The sequence below is a fragment of the Anastrepha ludens genome, chromosome 2 (genome assembly GCF_028408465.1).
Source record: "Anastrepha ludens isolate Willacy chromosome 2, idAnaLude1.1, whole genome shotgun sequence".
NCBI classification, from domain to species: Eukaryota; Metazoa; Arthropoda; class Insecta; order Diptera; family Tephritidae; genus Anastrepha; species Anastrepha ludens.
In genome coordinates, this window is record NC_071498.1 from 173,800,432 (window position 1) to 173,828,029 (window position 27,598).

Below are 27,598 nucleotides of genomic sequence, written 5' to 3' on the forward strand. Positions count from 1 at the left end.
TGAACAAGGAAAAAATTCTCAGCAAATAAACGAGTTTTGTTCACGATTTTTTTTTTCTTTTCTTGTATATATTCATATGTGCGCACACTTTATTTAGAGGATTACATGTAGGTATGTGTTTATATAACTAAAAATGTATGCGTATGTTGCGTTTATATGTAAGTATGTACAATATGATTATAAACTAATAAATACAATATCTCTTGGAGCTAAATGTTTTTTTTTGTTTTTTTTTTTTATATTTTTGTTTTCGCTTGGCGACAGGTGAGTAAATGAACGATTTCCAATTAACTTCTCTCTGGTCTTATATGTACATATTTTAGAAATGTAGCTAAATATTTCCAAAATTTATAAAGCAAATTTGCATAAATCATAAATTTTACAACCTTGCACTAAACAGTAAAAACCCGTGCAACTTCAGGTTGTTCAAGACTTTTCATAATCACACTTTTTATTTTGATTGCTATTTTGCTTTTTCCTGACTTCAAGAAGGGATGCGTTTTATGCTCAGGTAGGACACATGTATGTACTTTTTCAGATCCACACAAATTATGTTGAATGCATATGAACGTATGTATGTATGTGCTTAGATTCACTGCGGCATTACTCGGATTTCTTATTGATTGTAATAATGCCTTGTTCATCCTCTTTGGTGATGTCCTTGTCACCATAGCCCCAGAGTTCATGCGAACCGTCGCCGGTACGCCTGACGCGCTTCTCGACGATGTCCGCAGAGACAGATTTCAAGTCGTATGCCCAACCGATCTTAGCGAAGAAATCAATGAAAGCGGTGGTTAAATTCATGGAATAGTTGCCCCATTCAGCGGTTTTATAGTCCCAGGGGAAGACGTGATGATAGTTGTGCCAGCCCTCGCCGAAGGCAAATGCGGAAACAGATGGGCATTGCGAGGGGTTAATATTCCTGGAAATTAGAATTAAATGTTGCATTAGTAATTGCCCAGGGATATATGTATTGTATGTATGTGTATGTATATATATATATATAGTGCACTCGCGAAAAGGTGAACAAATTTTTGTTTCCATTAACTACTCTAAAAGATAAAGTCGGAAAGCTCTAAAACGTGAACATCAAATACTCGTATTGGGTTGGGGAAAAAGAAATGTCGTATTTGTGATCGAAATTTGACGCTTTATTTAACATACTTAGATTTATCCGATTCAAGTCAAATATGCCCCGTTTTGTTCGCAAACTTGTTGCCATTTAGAAGGCAACTTCATAATCCCCCCTTTATAATGCCCCCCTCCTTATTTGCAAAAACTCAGACAACCAGTTTTCGCAAGCCTCTTTTGAGGCCAACTTGGCATCACTAAGGGCGTTTTGCATGGATCGGAAGAGATGATAGTCACTTAGAGCCAGGTCCGGGCTATATGCTGGGTGCGATAGGACATCCCATCCGGGCTCCCGTAGCTTCTGGCGGGTCATCAAAGATGTGTGAGGACGAGCGTTGTCCTGGTGGAACACAACACCATTCCTATCGACCAATTTTGGCCGCTTTTGGTCAATCACCTACTTCAAACGGTCAAGTTGCTCACAGTAGAGGACTGAATTAAGGGTCTGGCCATAGTTGAGCAGCTCATAGTGGATAATTCCCTTCCAATCCCACCAAAAACACACAGCAAAACCTTCCTGGCGGTCAATCCGGGCTTGGCGATGGTTTGGGCCGGCTCGCCGCTTCTCGACCACGATCTTTTTTGCTTGGCGTTGTCGTACGTGATCCACTTTTCATCGCCAGTCACCATCCGCTTCAAAAATGGGCCAATTCGTTCCGTTTTAGCAGAGAATCACAAGCGTTGATTCGGTCCAAGAGATTTTTTTGCGTCAACACGTGTGGCACCCAAACATCCAGCTTTTTTTGGAATGCAATCTTCTGCAAATGGTTCCAAACGGTTTTGTGGTCTACACCTAGTTCCTGACTAATCGAGGAAATGCTCACATGCCGGTCTCTTTGGATAATTTCAACGATTTTATCAGTCTCTACGACGATTGGCCTACCAGTACGAGGTGCATCTTCGACATCTACTACACCGCTTGAATCGATCGAACCAACGCTGTGCTATGCGAATCGTTACAGTATCAGGCCCATAAACTTCACAAATTTTTGCCGCCGCCTTCGTTGCATTTTTACTTCTAAGGTAGTAAAAACGTAAAATATGACGAATTTGTTGCTTGGTGGACTCCATCTTTGACGCGCTATAACTTAAGACTGAAACGTACGATCACGACACTGTCAAAGAGACACTTGTAGTACAGATTGTCGTCTTCAAATCGCCGTTTAGTGTGACCCGATGCAATAAATACAACGCAAGATATGTTTAAATGTCGCGCTCAATTGACAAAATACGACATTACTTTTTCCCCAACCCAATAATTCAATATGTTTGCGTAATTACATTTAAATTCCATTTTTGCGAGTTTTGGCAATCGCTTTTTTAGATAAATCTTTGGTATACCAGTTTCCAAGAATACATTTATTCTTGTCAGTTGATGTGTTTCCTCGCGCTGCGTGGATGCTTAATTATTTCACTTAAAAATTAGTTTGAAACAATTCAATTTTTCAAAGTTAAACGAAAGGCGGGGATTGTGAACAAACTCAAAAAGGGTGCAAATGTGACGAGCTCAAAATAAGCAGAGTTAAAAAGAAAAAAATAGCAATTTTATAGTGCATCAACAACACAATTTCTGGACCTGGAAAAAGAAAAGCGATGAGGGCATCAGAGGGCGTCTCTCTACCGTTGGTTCACTCGAATGAACTGAACATAAGAACTATCCAGGCTAAATTTGCACTCAAAAATCAAAATGAACGAAAGTGGATTCAATGCCGGTGATCGATGGCTGCAGCGCTTTAAAAACAGATACGGTGTTCGTCTTCTTACAATAACTGGAAAAACTGTCTTCGCAGCCTCCGTTGGTGCACTCATTTGAGTTAAAGCTTAAAGCAAAACGTAATCAAAAATACTAAAATATATTACAGGCACAATCTTCTAGCTTCGATAGCGGCACAAAAATATCTGATTTGCTTGTGGCCATGAAAAGTTTAACTCTGAATAAAGTCAACTACTATAGTATAGTGGATGCTGCCTGGAATAGAGTAAGCGCAGATACTCTTCCTAAATGCCGAAAAATTTGTTAATTGTTGTTGGAGCTCAAGAAGTTCCTGACGACAATATTCCATTAAATATCCTAAAGGAAAGATGGAATGAGGAAATTAATTCTGTGCTCAGTCGATCTACTTCGTATCTTGGATCCGCGGGTATGATTTTTCAATCATACATAGCTAAGTCATTTTTTGTAGAGTTATCAATAGCGATGGTTGTCATTCGTACCCACGACAGTCGGTTCTATGTACGTAACCGGAATGATCCGGATTTATATCCGGCCAAGGACTGTCACTTCAGCAGCATAAACAAAAAAGTGCCACTGATGCGAACGAAATTTTTAATAAAGCAATTGAGTGGGCCGGAAATGTAGATGTTGAACAGAGTGACGTAAATGCACTTCGGCGCTTAAGGGGTTACATACGTACAGAATTTTCAAAAAATCGATTTTTTTTTCGATTATATAAATTCCCCATAGATAAAAAGTTATGGTAGAAAATGTAACTGCGCGACGAGAGTTTGATGCGCACAGGTACCTGACCTTCGCGAAATGCACTTGAAAGTGTAAACTCCTTTTTCTCGAAACTACTTTTTCCGACAGGGTCTGCGTGATAACTCATTCAGTTTTTAATATTTTTTGATGCGATTTTTTTTAATATTTGAAAGTCTTTCATAAACTATAGTATGTCGTTCCGGATTTTTGATATTTTTTATTAGAAAACTTTATAAATATAATTAAAGTGTGACATTTATGACGTAAAACGCATACTTTTTTTTTTAAATGCCGTAAATTGCAAAATTTTTCGAAATCCAAAAATCCGGTTTGACAGACTATAGCTACAACTTTATTTTACATGATTTTTTTTTACTTTTTACAGATCCATCAACATTTAAAGGTGAAATGATGCAGACCGTGGAGCTAGTTCTTTTTCATTGTACTTTGGGTCACGTGATTTTTTTATATACTAATTTTTGTAAAGAAAAATTAAAATAATTGTTTTTTTTTATAAAATTTAAGTACTAATAATCAATGCATTATCAAAACGGCGCTTCAATGCTACTTGAGGAGTGCCAGACCGGCACTTCAACCAAAAAAAAAAATTCTGATTTTTTGTAACTAATTCAAATACGCGTTATTATTAATGAAATTCCAAATTTCGCATGACATATGTATATACTTTCATTTCAGTTATTTGTGTTCATGAAAATATTTCTTGTTTTTCAATTAAATTTTCCCTCATCTGTTTGCTCCTAAGAATCCGTTGTAAAACCAGCAAATAAAAAATATAAAAATATGTAACACTGATTTCCATTAGGTACCACTATTCGAAAACGTGAACACTCTTAGTTTCAATTAGTTCAGCTTTTCGCGAGTGCACTGTATATATATCGTTGCTGCGCCAACAAAAACAGTTATGTGTTTTTCAGTAACTTTTTAAGAGTGCACAAAAAAAAGATATTTTTCAGAGTATTTGTACTACTGCGAGCAGAAAGCTATACATAAATGTACATTACTTACAAACCGACACAGGTATGAAAACAAGTAAATGCAATAAATTTAATATACATATATATTGTATATAATTGGTGCTTACACCCTTTTTGGGTAGATATTATTTATGAGGAGCTTTTTCATGGCAGAAATCCACTCGTAGGTTTGCCATTACCTACCGAAGGGCGACCGCTATTAGAAAAAACTTTTTCTGTTTCACCGAGATTCGAACCTACGTTCTCTCTGAATTCCAAATGGTAGTCACGCACCAACCCATTCGGCTACGGTACGGCGAAAATCACAAAGCTGTTTTTTTGACGCAGCGACGATCAACATAATAATTGAATTCCTATTGTACTCACTTGTCATAGGGACGACCGCCAAATTTGTGCGCAGCACTATTGACACACCAGGTGACGTTCAACAAGAAGCACCAACGGAACATGGTTGCCACGAACCACGAGTTGATGAAGGTCTCATTCCAGAAGTACATGGGAATAACGGTGGGCAGAATGAAGCAAGCCAAGGGCATCAATATCATGTAGTGTCTAAGAAATGATAAAAAACAAAAACTTACACCATAAAAAAGCAACAAGAATTCGTAACATTAGTGACACTTACTTCAATTGCCACATCAAAATGCGATCAGCATGCAAATCGGTCAAATCCAAGCTCTTGCCCTTGGCAATCACGTCGGGATGCTTCTTGCACAACAACCAACCCACATGCGAGAAGAAGAAGCCGCGTGTAGCATTATGTGGATCGGCATCTGTTTCGGAGAATTTGTGGTGCACGCGGTGGTCACGTGCCCAGTGGTAGGCGGCATCTTGGAAGGCGCATGTATTGAAGGCTATCAAAATGAGGCGCAGTGGCCATTTAGCCTTGTACGAGCGATGAGCCCATAAACGATGTGCACCAGCGGTGATACCCAACACACCAATGGAATACAGGAAGATCGCTGAAACACAAATGCACATATAATTGAAAATCAGTTTCAGAGTAGAAAATAAGGTGGAAATTTATATGGAATATGGCATTGGTCGAAAGCATAGCAGGTCTATAAAATAGAAAATAAATAAAAAATATACATACATACAAATGTAAATATATATGTACGTATGCACTTATATATGCACAGCTGTGTACAAAAATATAGTATCGCAGCATTTCAAAACATTCACATTCATTTTTCTATGTGTTAAAAATTGCAAATTAAACTGGTTTTCATATATTCTAAGAATAGGATGCAAAGAAGAGAAAAGATACCGTTAGTTTTCCATTGCTTTGTGTAATTTTTTGATGACTTTTGCGAAGTGACTGTTCATAATTATAGTAACGGTTACATTAAAGGCAAAACAAAACTGAATAACTTCATTCAAAAATGATTTTTTGAGTTCTTCATACTCAATACAGTCTAATATTTAGTTGTATAGCCTTTATTTTTAATAACGGTTTCGCATAGGCGAGGCATAGAATTGATAAGGACCTGACAACGCTTGAAGGGGATTTGAGACCATGCTTCCTGAACCACTTGTCATAGCTCAGCTTTGTTTGAAGCATTTGCAATTGCCACAACCCGCTTAACATCTCCCCATAAGTTTTCGATCGGATTAAGATCTGGGGACTGAGCTGGCCATAGCATAAGATCGATCTTTTCGGATGCAAATCAATCTTTCGCAAGCTTTCCCGTATGTTTCGGATCGTTGTCCTGTTGAAATGCCCTTTTTATAGGCATTTCCCAACTGGTATGTGGTAGCATTGTATTTTGTAATACAGGGTTTGATTGAAAAGTAATGAGCCTCATTTTTTTAAGCAGTTTTATTAAACCTTTTGGCTTATGCAACTAATATTCTTCAAAATAGGACCCTTGAGCGTGAATACACCGGTTCTTCCACTGAAGGAAACATTTTTTAAACTCATCCGCCGGAATCGCGTTCAATTCGGCTGTCACAGTTTTTTGGATCGCCTCGATGGAGTCGAAGCTCCTCCCCTTAAGCTTTCTTTTCAGGCGCGGGAACAAGAAGAAGTCCGGAGGGGACATGTCTGGGCTGTAGAGAGGGTGGGGAAGCACCGGATCCCCCATCTTGGCCAATGCAGAGGTGCAAAGGAAGGCGGTGTGCGCCGGCGCATTGTCTTGATGAAGGGTTTAATTGTTGACGAGGTCTTCGACGCCCTCCCGGCCTTCCTTGAACGACTTGTGCCACCGTCTTACATAGGCACTGGACAGAGATTGGTCCCCGTAAGCCTCCTTGAGTAGCCCAATGGTTTCGGTACTCGATTTGTTTAGCTCTACGCAAAATTTGATCGAGTAACGTTGCTCCAACGATCGCTGCATTTTCGCCACTGCAAAATCCGAACACACTTTTAAAATAGCTCTAACGCGCGGAGTGATGTTGATTGCACCGCTGTTGCCAGCGAACTGGGACCGGTTTCTAGTGGAAGGTCCAACGATCATTTTCCACCAGCAGCCGATTCGGTTGATCGCTTGGCAGATGCTCCTAATTTTCAATCAAACCCTGTATGTCTACATAAACATGTCTCTCCGTAATGCCTTTTATCATATGGATAGGGCCAACGCCATTGTAAGAAAAGCAAGCCCATATCATTATACTTAGGCCACCATGCCTAACTGTCTTCTTCGTGTACCTAGGATTATATTCGGTGTTTGGTGGACGTCGTACATACTGCCTAGAGCCTGTTCCACCAAATAAAACAATTTTGCTTTCGTCTGTCCACAATATGTTTCGCCACTTTTCTGCGGGCCAGACCAGATGAGCATTTGCAAATCTGAGTCATCCTTTTACATGCTTTCCAGTCAAAAGGGGTACTTTTCTAAGACTTCTGGCATTTAGATTTTGCTCAATTAGACGATGACGGACTGTAACGTCACTGACCGACCGTTATGACCGAGAGATTCCATACATTTTTGATAACTTTAGATGATGCTCACGTCCTTGTCTTGCTAAAGCGCACAATGCGTCTATCTTCGATAGCGGTTCTATGGCGTTTTCTACCTCGATTTTCTGCCTTTTTTTTAATAATGAATCGCATTGAACATCATTGTAGGTGTGCAACCCACAATATTTTCTATTTCCTTGTACGTTTTGCCTTCTGCTCTTGGGTTAACGATCTACATCTCTTTCCTCAGCCGTGCAATTCTTTCCCCTGCCCACTAGAATAAAAAATTGTTACAAGCCCCATGAAAATCATTCACCAAAACATTAATTACTACATTACACTTGCTAGTGAATTTTTTTGTCGTACTAATAAATTATTATAATTGGTTTTCAACCACTCACACCAAACACTACTCTAATTATGAACAGCCACTTTTCGTTGCATTTCGCAAAAGTCATCAAAAGCTTACACAAACCAATTCAAAACTAACGGGATCTAATAGCTATTCTCTTCTTTGCATCCTATTCTTAGAACACAAATGAACATGTGTTCATTTAACACTGTTTAACATGTCGAAAAATGAACATGAATATTGTGAAGCGCTGCACTACTATATTTTTGAACACAACTGTATGTGGAACGAGTTGTTGTGTTCAATTATTAAGTTCAACTCTTATAACTGTTCCTAAGAGTTATAAAAAAAAAACAAGTTTTTACAGCATTTAGATATGCAGTTATCAATGCGTAACATTTCCTATAATCAGCGTTTTTTAATAGAGGAATTCGTGTCGTGTGGCGTCTATTAATTCATTGCCCGCCTATTAAAATGCGCCTACGAATTGCCGTGCGCTTATGAACGAACAGGTGTTGGGGGAAAAATCTACAAATGCATGACAAGTGGAAAGTGAAATTAAAACCTTGGACTAATTAGTGCTGACTTTTAATCGGAATTCATTACATATGCGCATACACTCGCTCATACATTAACTGTGAGCATTTGTGACAAAACAACGCAAGTCGACTCGGTGCTTTCCAGCTGTCAATACCTAATGTTTTGATTGTTGTTGTAATAGTTTATTAAGCCCTGCCAGTGCGGTGTAGTCCCCGATTGTCAACGTCTAGTAAACTGCTACAACAAAAAAAATAATAAATAAATAATTGGCACAAACACTTCTGTTAGGTGTTTGGCCGAGCTCATCCTCCCGCCTATTTGTTTCACAAATGGAAGGACCTACAGTTGTAAGCCGACTCCAAACGGCAGATATTTTTTATGAGGAGCTTTTTCATGGCAGAAATGCACTTTTTGTGAAAATGGTTTAAAATTATTTTACGGTCGATTTTTAGTTCCTGAGCGATGCTACGACTACTAACATACCGGTCAGGTAGGTGAAACGGTTGAAGTGCCAGTCTGGCAATCCTCAAGTAGCACTAAAGCGCCGTTTTGATAACCATAACATGCCGGTCAACTTCGATTTCTTTTTGTGATTGATTGCCAAAAATTTGAAAAGCAGTTTCCATAGCTCAGGAATGCCTGGCAGTTCTAAATGATATTCGTACTGTCTTCAATATCAGCCTTATATGGATTTCGGGACGTCAGAGACATTGATGGAAATTGCAAGGCCGGAAAGCTAGCCAGCTTCCACTGCTTGAAAACAAAGACAATATAGGAATTCCAATATCAACTTGCAATTTATGCATACAAAATAAAAAAGAGAAGAAAATACTTCTTTTACAACCAGACTAATTTGGTCGCAAATATATAGGAAAAGATCAGGAGAATTGCTCAACCTCTCAAAGATTGCTTGCTCAAAGGTCGAGGCTTGTGTCACCGGTTATTGGCGATTAGGTAGGCACTCCTCTAGGCGTATTTTCCCATGAACACTACATAAGTTGTAGAGACGAGGAAGAAGAAGAAACAGTAGAACATTTGCCCCTTTCCCCAAAGATTGTTAGGAAATACTATTTTGACTCTCTCACGGAACTATACGGTGTTGGGATAAAACCTATCCTACTCTTCATAAGAGTGTCTACGTGGTTCCGATGATCAATAAACACTAAGGTTCCCGTGTTCCACAGTGGTACGACAACCGACCTAGATGGTCTAAGTGAGTTGGCTATTCTTAACCGACTGCCACAGAAACCTAACCTAACCTAAATTGATTGCCAAAAAGTTGAAAATTAGTTACCAAAACTGTCTTTCACAAGAAGAAGCAACCATTTTTTGACAGCTCAAATGCGATTTAAACTTTTCAATATAAAATCTGTATGCATATAATGCAGTCTATAATTTCTTCGATCTGGGTTCTCTGCCATAAATAAATATGGTCCGTTCAGGTAAAAATTATCCAGTAACTTGCCATTAACTTGATTTCCGAGAATTCGCTCTCAAAGAGAAGAATATCAAAAAAAGTGCTTGAATGCAAAGTATATAACAATTTGCATATTTTACGAACAGCTGATTAAGGGGTTAGAGGTAGTCAGAATTTCCAAAAAATTGAATTTTTTTTTTTGCATTTTCTTAAAGTATAAGAGGCCAACTTCCTTGGTTCGAAACCCGCTCTGCCACTCCCTTCTGCAGCCATCAAGCCACGGTTACCAAACGGGTTAGGTTAGGTTAGGTTAGTATGGTTGCCCAGGGAGTGAGCACACTTGGACGAAGAAGGATTCGTCCTTTGTGATACCATTGTCACCGATGATACCAAACGGGTTACTCTAACCCACAAGCGAGCTTGGCAGGCTGAGAGAGGCTGCAGATAGACAAAGCTGATGATACCTGTCACGTCCGACCGACTGTCGGAGTTCCTCCTGTCACTCAGCAGAGAGGACTGTAGGAGGCTGGTTCGACTGATTACGGGCCACAAGTAAAAAAAAAATCAAGTTCTTACAAGTACAAATTTATTCAGTAAAAACTTGCAAAACAAGCGAATTAGCTAAGGCAGGTTCTGAATGAAACTGATGGTAATATTCAAGGCAAATCTATTGAATCTTCGGTGTTCAGAGAAATGAAGAAGCATGCGACTGCAAAAGGAAATTGTCCAAGATAAAAGCGCTTAGAACAATGATTCAATTAGTGCAGAATGAGGACAAGAAACTTGCTGAGTAGGCCAAGAGTCGCATGCAGCGTTAATATACTATTGGGAAATTTCGGAAAGAAATTTCGTTTTGTCCCGACAGAGGATTTAATTGTGTTTTTTCACAGCTAACTTCACACTTAAGTCGCAATGGCATTATATGTTTTGACAGCTGATTCAACTGATTTTACGCAGCAGTTTTTGGTTGGAGCCCTTTTAAAAATGGAGAGCAATAAGCAGCATTTTCGTCATATTTTACTTTTTTACTATAGAAAAGGTAAAAATACTGTTCAGGCCAGAATGAAATTAACCGATGTGTATGGAGAAAATGTGTTGAAAATACGCCAGTGCCAGAACTGGTTTCAGGAAATTTTGATCCAGCAATTTTGGTGTTGAAGATGCGCCACGTTCTGGAAGGCCGGTTGAAGCTGATAAAGACGCGATAAAGGCATTAGTTGATGCAAATCAGCGAATAATAAGACATGAGATCGGTGAGAGGTTAAATTTATCAAATTCAACTGTTTACAACCACCTGAAAGGCCTGGGTTAAGATCGTCTTTCATTTTCACCACTTCGAAATTACTTTTCAAACAACCCAATATAACAGTACTGCCTTATAAAAGCACTAGAACCTGCCGCCTGTACGGGCCTGTCGGGATTCAAAATAGTTGGCATCTATGGATTTATAAAATAATTAACTTTACCATCGGCCATCGACCATCGACCATCGTTTCCAAGTCAAATAGGTACTTACAGAAAAATACCGTTGGCCATTTTGCAGAGGTGAAGAATAGCCACGCTCCGTAAAGCGCAGCAATATGCAAATATCCGAAAAGAATTATATTTCGCCAGACCAATTTTAGTTTGCGTTTTTCGGCGCGTTTTAATTGATTCACATCAATGGCTAACGCTCCATCAATGGTATCGGCGTCACTTTCGAACAGAACACCAGTTTGCTTGGATCCCTTGATCCCATCTGTATTTTGTCCGGATAGTGCATCCAGAGCATTGTGATTGATTGCTGCAGCATTTGGTGGCATGATGTGACTGCAAATAAAATAAGAGAAGAATGGATTTATTAATAAAAATAATTTGGGAAATGTGAATAATAAGAAAAAAAAAAACGAAAAAAGTGTTTTAACCCTCCGTTGGACACATTTTTTAAAACCTTCTGTTGGGCAGCCGGGTCTGGCCTTTTTTCGTTCTGTTCGATGATCTTTTGAAAAGGTTATATCCATAAATCGATAGATAATGGAATTTTAAGAAGCTACCAGGAAGCTAAAGTCGTAGCTGTGTATTTATAATAAAAATATGTTAAACTCACGTCCAAAGTCGAAAAAGTCAGTCTGGCCAGACCCGGGTGCCCAACGGAGGGTTAATAGTGAAAATGGCGTATATTATTTTCTATGGGTTCGAAGCATTTATCAGAGAATATTTTTCAATTGACTGCTTGAGGCACTTTTATAGTTTGACCCCTTCTGAAGACGGCAGTCGGAAGTCGCATACGCAATTTGTCTCTGAAGAGTAGGAAGAAGAAGTCACAATGAGGCTATGGAGCTAAGTGTGTCCCCTAGTGGGAAACCGCTTCAACCTAACCTAACTTAACCTAAGAGGAAGAAGTAAATGGTTGACAAATCAGGATCATATCATACTAACTTTTATGTTTAAGGGTAATACAACATAACATAACATAACATAACGTAATATAACATATCATAACATAGCATAACATAACATAACATAACATAACATAACATAACATAACATAACATAACATAACATAACATAACATAGCATAATACAATATACAAGGTGTGTTCAAAAAATATTGCGAATTTAGTGTTTTTTCAAAAATTATTTATATATTCATTAATATCTATTTTGTCCCCTTCCCCCCACTTTTTTTCCAATCTTCGAAGCAGTTAAAAAAATCATTTTTTTTATCTTGTTCAGCTCCTCCTTCGATGCCGTCTTTATCTCGTCAAACGTAGCGTAGCGTCGTCCTTTCATGGGCCTCTTCAGTTTCGGGAACAAGAAAAGGTCACAGGACAGCAATGTTCATGCGATGCTGCTTTTGGTCGAAATTGAGCAATTTTGGTTCGAATTTTGCGGCGACCCGTCTCATCATTAAAAAAAATCGAATAACACGAGCCAATCGATATGTCTAGGTCCTCAGCAACTTCTCTAACGGTGATTCGATGATTGGCCATTATCATTTTCTTGACTTCAGCAATTTTTCCGTCTGTTGTTGAAGTGCTCGGACGTCCGACTTTCGGCGACGCTTTTCGTCGTTCACATCTTCTCGGCCTTCTGATAACATTTTGTACCACCGGTAAACGTTGCTTTGGTCCAAAGTAGCTGCCACATTTCAAACAAGTATTGTGATTTTACAAATGCGTGGACTTAATTTGAGCGGCCTCCATGATCCTCCATGGAACCATATAAGTATAATATACATATAGTGAAACATCTCCTAGACGGACCTCTCCCTTGGGCGGACATTTTTTTAAACCAAGTTTTAATTATAAATCTCGGAACAAATTACTCTCTCTCAAGCGGACACACACATGACCGGACAGTTATTTTTTATAAAATTTACACAAAAACCTCTATTGAGCCCGTTAAAGCTCTAATCAAAAGGCATTAAGATTTCTTGTCATAATAAATCAAGCAAAAATCTCTGCTGAGCGGACGCGAACTCCTCATAGGCGGGCAAAATATAAAAAAAGAATAAAAAAATTAAATGAAAAAAAAAAAACAAAATATAAAAAATTAAAAACATACAACAATACATCATGATTCTTTGTGTCGAGAATTGCTCGTTGACTTAACCAAGCATAATTCTGATAATATTCACTAATGCTTGGGAAAACACTTTCAATAAGAGCTAATTGAGAGTCTAAAAATCGGCAAAAGTCGTTGGTAAGAGTAATTAATCCAGCTGTCGCATCATCTGGGACTTTTCCATTTCCAACAGCTAACAATTGTTTGGAAAATTGTGGAGCACTCTGTTCATTTTGAAGTTGAACTCTCATATTAGTGGTTAGCGATAATGTTTTTACGTTATTCCACAAAGTTGATGCCTTCAGGCAAGCATTTAATTCATCTGCAGGCATTCCACGGGGAATTACTGGCAACGTCTGCCTGAAGTCGTTTGCCAACAATATGATCAAGCCGCCAAAGGTGTTGTTATTTCGCCGAAGATCCTTCAGTATGAAGTTAGGTGCTTCAAGTGATTTCTGCAATGCAAACGCTAGGATGCAATCAGTAATCAGTGTTGCAATCATATCGAAACGCTGCTCGATTCAAATCAGCACTTGATATTTATCTTCTTGTGCGTCGAAAATTATCTACTGTTGATCTCTGTTATTTGCTCGACGATTTCGCATTGCCAACCGAGCAGTTTCACGGGCGGCCTCGCTTTGCTCTTGTGATTGAGATGCACGAAGTCGACCCATACTAACGCGGCGCTCTTCATGGGCAATTCCTTGTGCTTCTTCAGTCGTTTCATTCGCAATGTTTCGTATCCTTCTTGCATTACGGCTTTGCCGGGAAAGATTCGATCGTCTTGGTCGCGGCATTGATAATGATGATTCAAAGAGAATACAAATTACTGTGATTATATATTTCTGACAAAATTTATATTATCAAATTTTCTACTTAACCATAGACAAAATTACGATTAGCTGTCATTTGCGTTTTGTTATTCCATATCAGATGCGTTTTTGTTATACCACACTTTATACGGAAACGCGTTCGAATGGGATAAAAAGTATCCTATATCCGTCTCCTGGTTTTAAGCTACCTCTCCACCAATTTTCAGCCAAATCGGTTCAGCCGTTCTCGAGTTATAAATAATGTAACTAACATGGCTTTCTTTTATATATATAGATTTAAAAGTTCTAAAATAAGCTACTCTCCCTTTGAGCAAACACCTCTCTTGGGCGGACAAAAATTGACTGACGTGGGTTGTCCGCCTAAGGGAAGTTTCACTGTGCATAGTTTGAGCTTAAGCCCAAGATTATAAAATAGAAGATCTGCAGAAAAAACTAGCGTATTTGATTTAAAAATTCGCATAAATTTGCGACTACTTAAACAAGGAAAGAGATTAGTAAAAAATAATAATACACTACGACAATAATTGGGGAATTCACATGACCCTAAATTGGCGGTAAAACATTATTATTATATTTGCCATTATTTTAACACAGTTGTGTACCTGTAGATGTTGACTTTGCTCATGCATATCTTTTCTTAGCAATTTAAGCGTTGAAAAAAAAGTATAAAATAAAAACCCTAATGGAATGTACTACGTCGCATTTCGTCATAGAGTCGAAATTCCAATTGACTAAATATAAAATTAGCAATGATACGTGAAAATTAAAAAAAAGTGTTGCTATTCATGGCCACAACAATAAAAACAACCCGGTTAGGGAGTTCACTAATGGAGTTTCATGCATTTTTCATTAGATCAGATTGAACTGGCAGGCCAAGAAATGTCCCACATATTTAGTTCGCGCATAAACACTTTGCATGCGCATCCATAGTTATTTTAATTTGTTGTTGTTGTTATTTTGCATAAACATGAATGCATAAAACAAGAATGAAATATGTACATAGTTGTTTGTGTAAGAAGTCTCTAGTCTCTATAAAATCTATGCGGAATTCCTCGGCGGCATATTTGCAGTTGGCTGCTGATATTTGCACGTTTCTCTATTCCGGTAAATTAAAGAGAAAACACGGCCTAATATGGCATTAATTAATTTATTTCCATATTTTTCTTCATCATTGCGATATTTCCATAGCTGGAGGTATGCAAATGCATGCGCCGAGCAGCTCTTATTCGAACAGCTGCTTTATTTCAATATCTTAACCACTCACACTCCCCATGTGAACGGCTGATCACGTGTAAATTTTCGCATTTTGCATGCACATATTTACTAAATAGGCTTTTTCCTGCAAAATATTATATATTGAAATGAAAAGAAACTAAAGGCATATTTACATGTGTATGTATGTATGTATGTACTCGTAGGTGTATAAATTGTTTGCATCACATGAATCGCGTTGAAAAACTTGAGCAAATTATAAATGTCTAAAAACACAATAAGAAAAAGTTTAAAGATAATGGCATGGAACGCAAATGGAATCTTAAAGCACAAAAATGAACTTGAGCTTGTACTTAATCAAAAAATAATTGATATTGTACTCTACATTCAACGGATTTAATATAATATGTATTGCTCAAATAACCCTCTAAACAACGCAAGAGGAGGTAGCGCAATTATTATTAAAAACTAGCGAAAACCCGCCCGTTCCGCTGGTCGTGTTTAAAAAAACCTAGATTAATTAATTAAATTAAGCCGAAAAATACTGTGTGTTTTTTATAAAAATTCTCGCGTATGAATAGTAATGAAAGAAGTTTTGAATAGTAGTAGCAATTAAAAAACGTTTGATGTGATTTACTTTATTACTTTTTTTATTGTAATGCTCTTTGGTATACAATATTCTTCGTTTTTCCATGCGTTGTTGAATAAGTGAACAATACCGATGGCTTACCAACTCTTGAGCATGAAACATAAAGTTGGCCATGAGAAAAACATGGGTATTCTAAATCAACACCACAAATTGATAAAGTTTGGCCTTGTGACTTATTAATAGTAATCGCGAATGCAAAGCGAACCGGAAATTAATACCGCGAATACCAATGATACCATCGGATATGCCGTTTGAATTCAAACGTCTTCACCAGAGTATTTTCCATTCAAAATTGTTGCTTCAATGACGTTATTCATCAATCTCTTAACTGTTAATCGAGTGACATTACATAGTCGTGGTTGATTTATGTTTCTCAACATAATAATCGGTGCTCCTATTTTCAAGTTTAGCATGTGTGGCGGTAATCCAGGTAAATCAAGGGAATTCAAAAATTCAGTGGGATAATTTACAATATCATCTTGATTTGTAACAGTGTCAACGGATCGATATGTTTGTTCTGGACTTGGTATGTTAGAAAACGCGTTTCAAGCGCTTCCAGTGACTTTTTATGTGCCATCGTGCACTCATCCCATACAATTACGTGTGCGAAAAAGCGGAGAAGGAGAAGAGAACTGTTCTATTCCCCCCCCGCTTTAACCCAGCTATGTGTTGAGATGCAAATGACTTTTTTGCGTGAAGTCTGATAAAAAGAAGTTATATTTACTCTTCTTAAATTTATATAAACTTTTCCAGGCGAAGTAAAAAAACTGACATATACCTATTTGCTTCAACCGTATATTTGTGAGTACACAGGTAATACGTAAATATATGAATGATATAGGTAATACCTATCTCATATTAGCATAACCTTTCTGCAAAAAATTAAGGAAACGATCACCAATCACGCCGGCAATGATACAATGAAGTTTTCACTATAACTGACTTCAGATTAACGTTTATATAATAAGCGTATATGTAACATTTTAAAATTTTTTTATAATTTTTTTTTTTAATTTTTAATAATAGGTGGTCTTCCTCTTCCTCTTCCTGTAACTATTCCTTTTCCTCTTCCATCTCCAGCTCCATCTCCTTTCTTTATCCCGGAAACAGGCAGTAAAAATTACTTCACTTAAAAGCTTTCATCAACAGCTTCCATCTGATACCCATATTGTACAAACACATCCAAGGGTACCTTGGTCCACCTTTTCGGCTATATCTCGAGACCCTGGTAACTCAGAGATCTAAAAAATACTCTGTATTAAAGCACTCATCAGTAGCTTTGATTTGATACCCACATTGTAAAAACACATCCTAGGGTTACCCGGGTCCTCGTTTTGGCTTTCAGCAGCGCCACCTGGTGGCGAGTGGAATCAATAAGCATATTATACTAACCTTCACCGTGGAAAAATATTTATATATACCAAATTTCATAATAATCGGCCCAGACACACACGACCAAAATGTATTCAATTCTAATGAATGCTATGTGCAGTATAAAAAATACGTGCGGCAAATAGCAAAAACACACTCACTTAACCGACGCACCGCACACACACGCGTTATCGGATTTCAACCAAACTTCACAGAAACCTTTGCCAAAGAAACGCCAACAATGTGTGAAACTTTCATTGTTTTCCTTACACGTGTTGCTGAGATAACTGGAGACAAATGCACACTTTTTTTCGGCTTAATTTTTATATATATAGATTCAATTGAACATTTCGAAGAAGAAAAGATCAGCTCCATTGAGTTTGAAGCCACAACAGTTGGAATCAAGTTTTGCAATTACAAACTGTCGGTAACAGCAGTATATAGCCCGCCGAGACATAACATAAAGTCTACAGAATATACACAACTTTTAAATAAACATAAAAGAAGATTCGTTATAGGCGGCGATTTCAATGCAAAGCTCATTAACTGGGGATCTCGCCTAACGACAACTAAAGGTCGCGTACTGTGGAAAGCAGCACAACAATGTGGTTGTGAAATACTCTCAACTGGCAAGCCAACATACTGGCCAACAAATATTAATAAGAGTCCAGATTTGATTGATTTTTTCGTAGTCAAACTACTACCATACGAGGGGTGCCTTTTATATTTCGGGATTAGAGAACATTAATCATCGAAAATCACTTTATTGTTTTTCAATGAAGATCTATACACGTTTGCATGCGTTTGAATGCCGCAACCGCTTCTTCAGCGATTGGTTTTCCTAATTTCTTGTGGTACGGTTGCGACATGTCCAGTTTTTCCGAAAAAACAGACGACCATTTGCTTGGAAGTGCTTCGTGCGCGAACAACTTTTGTTGGATTTGACTCATCTTGAAACACCCATACAGTCGACTGCTGTTTACTTTCGGGCTCATAAGCGTAAATCCATGATTCATCACCTGTCACGATGTCATAGACGTGTTTCGAAGCCCCGCGATCGTATTTTTTGAGCATTTCCTTCGACCAATCGATACGAGCGTTTTTTTGAGCGATTGACAAATTGTGTGGGATCCAACGCGAACAAATTATTTTGACAGTCAAATGTTTATGCAATATTGAATGTATGCTGGTCCCACTAATGCCTAAGATTGTCTCAATCTCACGATAGGTCACATGACCATCTTGCAATATCAGTTCGCGCACAGCATCAATGGTTTTCGGAACAACAACTGATTTTGGACGACCTTCACGAAATTCGTCTTGGAGTGAACTACGACCACGATTGAATTCACCATACCATCGATAAACACTGGTCCTTGATGGAGCTTCATCGCCAAAAAATGAATTAAGTTCATCCATGCAATGTTTCTGAGTTAATCCACGTCGAAAGTTGTAAAAAATAATCGCACGAAAATGTTCACGATTTAATTCCATTTTTGGACCGAGATGAATCTTTTAAGTTACAGTAAAAAACACAAATAGCGCTGGTATTTCAAAACGTTCTGAGTACGTAAAAGCCAAAAAATGTCAAACTTTGCGATACAGCTGTCAGTTGCCAGATTGCAACACCAGGGTTGCCAAATCCCGAAATATAAAAGGCACCCCTCGTACAACATCATAACTCTTGAGGATGGTTTAGATCTTAATTCAGATCATTCACCTATATTCATGATTCTTGATGGTTAACCAAAAATCAATGAAAGTAACCTGTCCCTTTCAAATAAATATACAGATTGGCAATACTTCAAGACTAAACTAGACACATATGTAAACACGACAAATGAAATCGATAATGTTGCCGAAATTGAGAAGGAAACAGTAATGTTGTCAGCACAGATACAAAAAGCTACTTGGTTAAGTACACCTGTAACAGTCCAAAAAACTAATCGAAAAAGATATCCTTCGAATATAATTGATCTCATAAAGGAAAAAAGAAAAATCAGAAAAAAGTGGCAGTCGATTAGGTCTCCATCTCTTAAAACACAATTAAACAACCTATATTTATATATATATTTAAGCCACACATACAGTGAATAATATAGAACTAAACCCTTTATGCTATTGTAGCAATTTTCAGTGCAGGGTTACTACGATATTTTCACCTACAAGTGTATGTAAATATATTTCTATATTTAAATATATTTAGTATTCACAGTTTGCAATACAAATTTTGACTCAATATAATACGGGTATATACTTAGTGCCCGTGAATACAGTAACTCACAGCTCTATATAGTAGTTCAAGGGATCATAAGTAATAAAACCAATTTGCGTTGTTGGGCAGCAAATGGTGTGAATTAATAGTAATTTATGGAGCCTACCGGCAGCTTAAAACAGTGCATTTAATGTGATATCGTCAACTTCAACTACCTATTATTCAAATGAAAATTTCGACGCAGATAAAGGGTGTCTCAATAGTTAGTTTCATGCTAAATTGAGAAAAGAAGAGAGTAAATTTTTCTTAATTAGTAATTCCACCTTCAACTCTACATCAAAAGCAGTTGTTTATTTAACCATTTTAAAGACCGATGCAGAAAACGTCCGCTAGCTGTAGTTCTTATGTTACATAGCTTGCTTTTGAAAGTCTTTTCGCAAAGTATTGAATGAATAGACTGTCTAACTGAATGGAGCGGATCCATTATTTGAGCGTTTACGTAACCAATGTCTATGAAGAACAACTTTTCAAAACAGTCTTCACAGGTGATTGTCAATTTCGCAGCCAATCTGCCATATGTGAACGGGTAGATACATTTTTGTGGATTTATTGCTAATTACTGCATATGTGAACGTACTTTAAGCCGTGAATTTGAACTTTTTTGGGATTTTATTCGCCAAAAGGGATTACGTGAAATGCATTTTTTGAGGGTAAGTCAGGAGCAATCTGACGGTCATTTCTTATTCTGGGTAAACGTGAAGTGAGAAAAAAAGTTTTCATTTTCGTTTCCACAGCCACTTTTCACTCTGTCTTTTCACAAACGATTATTTTGCGATACATCGATGCATACAGTGGCTCCCAGATGAAGTGGTTCAGTGTTCTCTTTTTTTTTCTTTTACAATGTTTATTACATTTTCCATGTACAACGTTTTTTCGTTAATTGTTGACGTTCATAAATTAGTTGACACCCCCTCAATAAACCACCAACAACATGCGCACGCACCCACCAACAACTTTCCTTACGTTAAAGCCGCAATATAACCGGAAGAACTGTACGGAAAAAAGTAGGCTGTGATAGTGACTTTGTAACTATAAAAACCTGAAAAACTTTTATTGAAAATATCATAAAAGCTATGACAGTTTTTCAAATAAATACAGAAAATTAATTTAAATTCAATTTACGTGATGACAAAATAAAATGTGGACACGAATAAAATGTAAGATCAAAACTCAAAAAAGCCAGTTTAATTTAATAACTTGAAAATGAAGTCACAAACCCTAGAAGATCAAAGATTCAACATGATATTGATTTTATAAAAGTAGAGTTCGTTCTACAACAATAACCATATAAATCGTAGTTAAAACTTTGTGCAAGTTAAAAAACATATCAACAATTTTCGTAAAATTCTTAAGTTTTTTAAACAAAATTTTTAGAAACTTTTTGGGTATATAGAGTTTTGTAGCTACGCAACTATACCGGCACTTACACGCTTGCCACGGACCTCCTCCTCCATTTTTTCACCCACAAATTGTCAGTGAAAAGAACATTTTTTTATAAAAATATTTTCTTTTCATTTTTTCACGGAATGCGAATCGAAAGTGTTTGAAAACGGGAGAAAACTTTTCATTTCACGTTTAAAAAGAAATACAATAGAATTACCCCCTGATTACCACTTCATACGTATGAGAATTTATGAAGGGGTGTATATTAGATGTCTGTGGATTTTTCTTAAAAACAAGTAGTGATTAATGGGTTGGCGGCCGCCGTGGCCGAATGGTTTGGCGCGTGAGTACCATTCGGGAGTGCGTAGGTTCGAATATCCGTGAAACAGCAAAATGAAGAAACAGTTTTCTTAATAGCGGTCGCCCCTGTCACCCCTCGGTAGGCAATGGAAAATCTCCGAGTGTGTTTCTGCCATGAAAAGGCTCCTCATAAAAAGCCATTTTGCCATAATTTGTTAACTTTTTTTTTCTTTTTCTATTTCTATTCCTTCTTCTATATTTATTTCTTTTTCTATTTTTATTTTTATTTCTAGTTCCATTTTTTCTTGTTTATTTCTTTTTCCTTTTTTTATTTCTGCTTCTTTTTTATTTCTTATTTTTCTTCTTTTATTTCTTTTCCTATTTTTTCCTCTTTTCCTTTCCTTTTCTTCTTCTTCTTCTTTTTCTATCTTTATTTCTATTTACATTTTTTAGTCTTTTATTTCTTTTTCTATTTTTTCCTCTCTTTCTTTTTTCTTCTTCTTTCTCTTTTTCTATTTTTTCTTCTTTTTCTATTTTTTCTTCTTTTCCTTATTCTATTATTTCTTCTTCTCCTTTTTTTCTTTTCTTTTTCTATTTCTATGTTTTCTTCTTTTTTTCATTTTCTATTTTTTCTTTTTCCATAAATTCTTCTTTTTCTATTTTTATTTCTATTTCTACTTTTTCTTATTTTTTTCTTTTTCTTTTTTTCCTTCTTTTTATTTTTCTATTTCTATATCTTCTTCTTCTTTTTTTATTTTAATTTCCATTTCTATTTTTCTTCTTTTATTTCTTTTTCTACTCTTTTTCTTTTCCTTTTTCTGTTTCTTCTTCTTTTTATTTTTCTATTTTTATTTATATTTAAATTTTTTCTACCTTTATTTCCTTTTCTATTTTTTCTTCTTCTTCTATTTCTATTTTTAATTCTATTTCTTCTTTTTCTATTTTAATTTCTATTTCTATATTTTCTTCTTTTTATTTTTCTATTTCTGCTTATTTTTTATTTATAAATTTTCTTCTTCTATTTCTTTTTCTTCTTCCTTTTCTATTTTTGTTTTTATTTCTATTTTTTCTTCTTTTCCTTTTTCTATTATTTCTTCGCCCTCTTTTTTCTATTTCTATTCCTATTATTTTCTATTTATCTTTTTCTTTCTTTCTGCCGAGTAGACTCCCAGTTCTGCCCCCCATAAATGTTGCCTTAACCTGACCTCATCACCTGATCGCATATAAAAATGTTACCGGAAAGACTAGGATTTATGTATATTAGGCCAATGGTAGCAGTCCTCAAAAATGTATGGAGAATGTTTTATGCTTTTACAACAACAACAACAAAGTGCTTATAAGGGCAACGCAGCGTCTAACAGCCGCAAAGGTCCAGAGTGCCAGTAATTAATGCAAATCGCATTCTGGTTTATATAAACAAATCCACGCGCCACTAATTAAATTGTATTTTTCCTGGACTTTCATTCTCTATATGTCAATTTAGAAGTTAACCTTGCCTTATTGCGATTTGTTATCATTTCCCAATACATTGTAGGTATATATGCATGGAGACATAAGCACGTCTGTAAGTGTTCAGACTCCTTATCAAACCAGCGCAGTCATGCAAAAGTCGGCACTTTTGGCAACGCGCATAATGTCGCTTACATATGCACACACACACATACGCACATATATTTGAGCGAACTGCCGAAATTTAATTACCTATACTTGGCAACAGTAAGCGGACAACTCCAGTGACATTTATTTAACATTTGCTCATCACTTTGAAGCAACAACTAAAGCACTGTCGAATTTGGAATGAGGATCAAAAGGTTTTTAGCTGGCGCAAAGTACATATGCACATACACATAAACAAACACATTTACTTGTGCGTATTATAGCATAGATTTTAGCTTGCATTTAGTCGCAATTAAATTTATAATTATTTACGTTTAAAAGTTTTAAGATAAGCTTTGAGAATTATTCACCCTATCGGAAGATTTAAAGTTTTTGCAAATGGCGTTGTACGTCAATCATATTTGGCACTAATGAGCCAGACATACAGCATACAAACAGACAAGCAATAGAGCGCGTAAAGGTCAAATTAAATATTGCCATCATTCAAAATATATTTTATTAATTAAAATTTTAAAAACTAAATCTGTTTAATTAAAATTGAAAAAAATCAAAACTTAAAATTAAAAATAAATTAAAAACAATTTTTTTTTAATAAATTGTTTGAATAAATTTTGTTTTGTAAAAATATTTTTTTTTGTAATCATTTTTTTTGTAATAAATTGTGTTTTATAATATGATAAAATGTTTCTTTTTTAATAACATATTTTTTTTATATTTTTTTTTAATTATTCAAAAATAAAATCGGATGATTAATTTTGCGCCACGTTGCTCTAATAAAATACATAGTTTTGAATAATTGTCCATCTAAATGTGTATGTATGTACGTGCATATATAATTTAAAATCATGTGCGCAATGTGCATCAGTAAATCACGTGAATGACCGACCGGCTGAAATCTGACTGAGGCTCTTGGTTCAATTTATGAGAATCGCTAAGAAACGTGTAAACACTCATAGGTAACGATTCGCTTGGTACAAAATGCGAGTATTTAGTTATTTTTTTCCTTTACAATACAAAATGTATATCATTAATAATTTGGAGCCTATTTAATCGTGTTTTTTTTTCTAGGCTTAGAAAACTACTTTTATTTCCGCCCATAAAACATAGAAATCAGCTTTTAATGCGATGATTGTGCCACTTTTTCATTTGGAGCAACGCTTTTTGGGAAGAGAACCATTTAAAAAACGTTCACTTATAAAGTAAAAAAAAAGTTATGAAATTTATATCGCAAGTATAAAAAAAAATTATAAAATTTCGTTATAAAATTTATGACGTTTTAGTATAGAAATTTTTTTTTTCACCGCTCACTAGGTTTGGGGCAAGAAAAAGTACATCATATATTTTAAGGAAGTACACTTTGCATGCTTCTTGTAGTCACGTATTGAAATGTCTCAAACATAATCAAGTATATTAGGGCGTTCCGCTCTTGCTCTGGGAACGAATAGAATACGTACAGCAAAATTTCAAGCAAATTTATTTTATACTATATTTTTCTTGTTTTTGAATATTTTACTGACTCGTGTTGATTTATACTTTGAGCCTTTAAACGAGTTATCGCAAGTGTGAGCTAACGGGTGATCAGATAAGAGGTATTTCTTGCAATAGAGTTGCACTCGACTCGTGACCACTGTCAAACAAAATCCGAAACAAAAGAAAAACCGAAAGATTTACTGCCTCGTCATTTCGGTGAGCAATTTATCTCTCGTCTCGGACCAATGGAGTGGCTATCTAGATCGTGTGATATTACACCTTTACACTTTTATTGGTGTGGGTATGTGAAGTCTTAATGCTCAATTAGACTAGTTGCGAACCAGCCTTAACACAACATTCTGACATGTTTTGCAGCATTTAGCTGGAAGTTACAGCAAATCAAAATATTTTATGCTTTGTGGTATGAGAGTTAAATTTAGAGTTAAATTTTACTAGTCTCGGACTAGACTTATTGCAACTAGTCACAGGTTTTATAGCATTTAATTACATCTGAGAAAATGATTTTATGTTTTGCGACGTGCTTTTTGCAACTTAAAGCTTAAAACTAAATTTGACTAGTTTTGGACCATTCTTACCACAACTAGTCAGATTCACGTGTTTTATAACATATATTTAGAAGTTACGGCAGAGGCAAATAGTTTATGTTTTGCGGCATGCTTTTGAGCAGCTTAAAACTTACAACTCAATTACACTAGTTTTGGGCCAGACTTATCACAGCATACACACATTTTTTATGTTTTGTGGCAGCTCTTATGTATTTTCAAGCTTAGAGTTAAATTTGACTAGTTTCGGACTAGGCTTATTACAACTAGTCCGATTAACAGGTTTTATAGCATTTAGTTACAACCGAGAAAATGATTTTATGTTTTGAAGCATGCTTTTTTGTAACTCAAAACTTGAAACTAAATTTGACTAGTTTTTGCCCAGTCTTACTACAACTAGTCAGATTTAGTTAAAAGTTACAGCCAAAAAAATATTTTATGTTTTACGGTAGGTCCTTTTGTAATTAAAACTCAATTTGACTAGTTTCGGACCAGACTTATCACAACTAGTCAGATTTATATGTTGCATTTAGTTAAAAGTTACAGAAAAAGAAATATTTTTTGCTTTGCGGCACGCTTTTCTGTAACTTAAAACTTAAAACCAAATTTGTCTAGTTTTGGACGAGTCTTACCACAGCTAGTCACAACTGAAAACCACATTTGACTAGTTTTATTTCGGTTAAATCTTGTTTTGGCGGCAAACACTATACAAATGGCACACCCTAATGTACAAACATATGTAAAATATTCAATATCTGTAGTTGTTGCTATCAAATTGGACTGTACTTTCTTTAAGGTTTTCGCGCTTATACTCGTGTAACAAATGGAATTGCTCATTGTGGGCTTTTGTGGGCACAAGTTTTGTTGATTTTATCAAACTGGTTTCTTCGTCACTTCTTTGCACGTTTAATGTACACATGTATGTATAAGTACATACCTATATGTATGTACGTATGTTTGCACTATGATTGGTTGGTAAAACTCAAAAAAGGGTTCTTACTCGTCCGATTCCCTTCATTCGTTAATTTTTGCACTGACAACAGTTTCGCCGAAGGGCCACGTAATGCCTGCATTTTGTTATACATAGCCAAATATGATGACATATACACATATATACATACATATGTATATACGTGAATATTAATTTTGTTTGTAGAAAATATGTATCCACGCAAATATATTACGATATTAGGAAGATGCGGCATGTTATTTAATCGATATGTCTACATGACAGTATAGACATAAAGTCAAGTGGCAACAACAACAAGCAATATGTACCAATGTATGTATGTGCATACATAGTTAATATTTCAAATGATTTCTCACCGAAAAAAATTACGTCGTAATTTCGGCGCTAACCATCAAATGTAAAATTAGCAATTATTTTTAAAAACAATTCAGCTCAATTTTTTGGCAAAAGTCGACATGAACACCAGTTATGAAAAAATATACACAAAAAAAGAAAACTCACCGTCTATACTTCTCCTCAATAAACTATAATAAATCAAATAACACACGCGAATTTTCTCTATTTAATGAAAATGAAAAGAAACAACCAAAAAAAAAATTGACTGCTTATTTGGCACGTCAACCACTTTCTGCAAACACTTCAATATGTGCCTTCACCAACAACTAATAAATGGCACGACCGTTTACAAAATGAAAGAAAAGCAAAACTGCATCAGCATTTCAAAATGCTTCACATGAATATCGATGGTAGGCGGTGTTCTTGCACTTTCACGACTATTTCGTTTCACGGTTCCCGGCAATTTGTTGATTGCGCTCACAATTCGTTAGCTAACTAGCTTATTTGCTGTGCTCTTCGGTTGTACTCGTACATACATATGTATATACTCTGTGCTGTCACGTTGAGCGATCGTGGATTACATTCGCACTAAGAATTGTTTGACTTGGCGAAAATGTTGCCCTTCTACCGCCCCACTCACTCGTATGTCTCATGCCAACCACACTTACTCGTGTGCCTCATGCCAACCCCACGCACTCCGATGAAAGTTATTTTTGCAAAGTTTCGTGTGCTCACATTTATATATATACACACATATGTGTATAGTATTTATATATGCATATTTAAGTGTATGGCAAATGAAAGCTGCTCTCGGCACAACTGTTGAATTTTACCTTTGCTCTTGTCACTAGTGTTGTTGCTTAGTGTTGTAGTAAGTTTAGTTTTAGTATTGATGTTTTGTACACTTGACAGTGAAACTGTTAAATGGTCATTTACTACTGGTAGTCAGAGATACGTCCGCGCATCATTTATAGGGAATAATAGACACGTTGGAGAGCATACAGAAGATGGGGATAGCCGCGAATCGTTAAACCGCTCTCAGTGAATTTGACAAACTCAGCTGAGTTGCTGATGTAATTATTGGGCATTTGTTTTCATTTTATTGTTGTATTGCTTTCTCTCATTTTTGTTATTAACTAAGAAGGATAGGAATCTCTTATTATTACTGAGCGAATGCCATTCTCTCTCTTGTTTCTCCAAATGTTACGTCCCGATGGAATTTTTTTTTTTCTAAACTAAGAAAACTGATTGAGCAGA

General features: G+C 36.2%; 1 protein-coding gene across 2 annotated transcripts; it reads right to left on the reverse strand.

Moving 5' to 3' along the window:
• Positions 1–71: 71 nt before the first annotated feature.
• LOC128855899 (acyl-CoA Delta-9 desaturase-like) lies at positions 72–27,294 on the reverse strand. 2 transcript variants are annotated; one of them, XM_054091128.1, is made up of 5 exons: positions 27,175–27,294; positions 11,333–11,625; positions 5,231–5,567; positions 4,972–5,157; positions 72–922 (listed from the first exon to the last, which is right to left on the reverse strand). In XM_054091128.1, exons 2-5 carry the CDS (start codon positions 11,616–11,618, stop codon positions 604–606), a joined length of 1,128 nt encoding a protein of 375 aa, XP_053947103.1. In that variant the 5' UTR covers positions 11,619–11,625; positions 27,175–27,294; the 3' UTR covers positions 72–603. The 2 variants fall into 2 exon arrangements, with proteins under 2 accessions (XP_053947103.1, XP_053947102.1); XM_054091127.1 differs by lacking the exon at positions 27,175–27,294 and adding an exon at positions 26,507–27,021.
• Between the last annotated feature and the right edge of the window lie 304 nt (positions 27,295–27,598).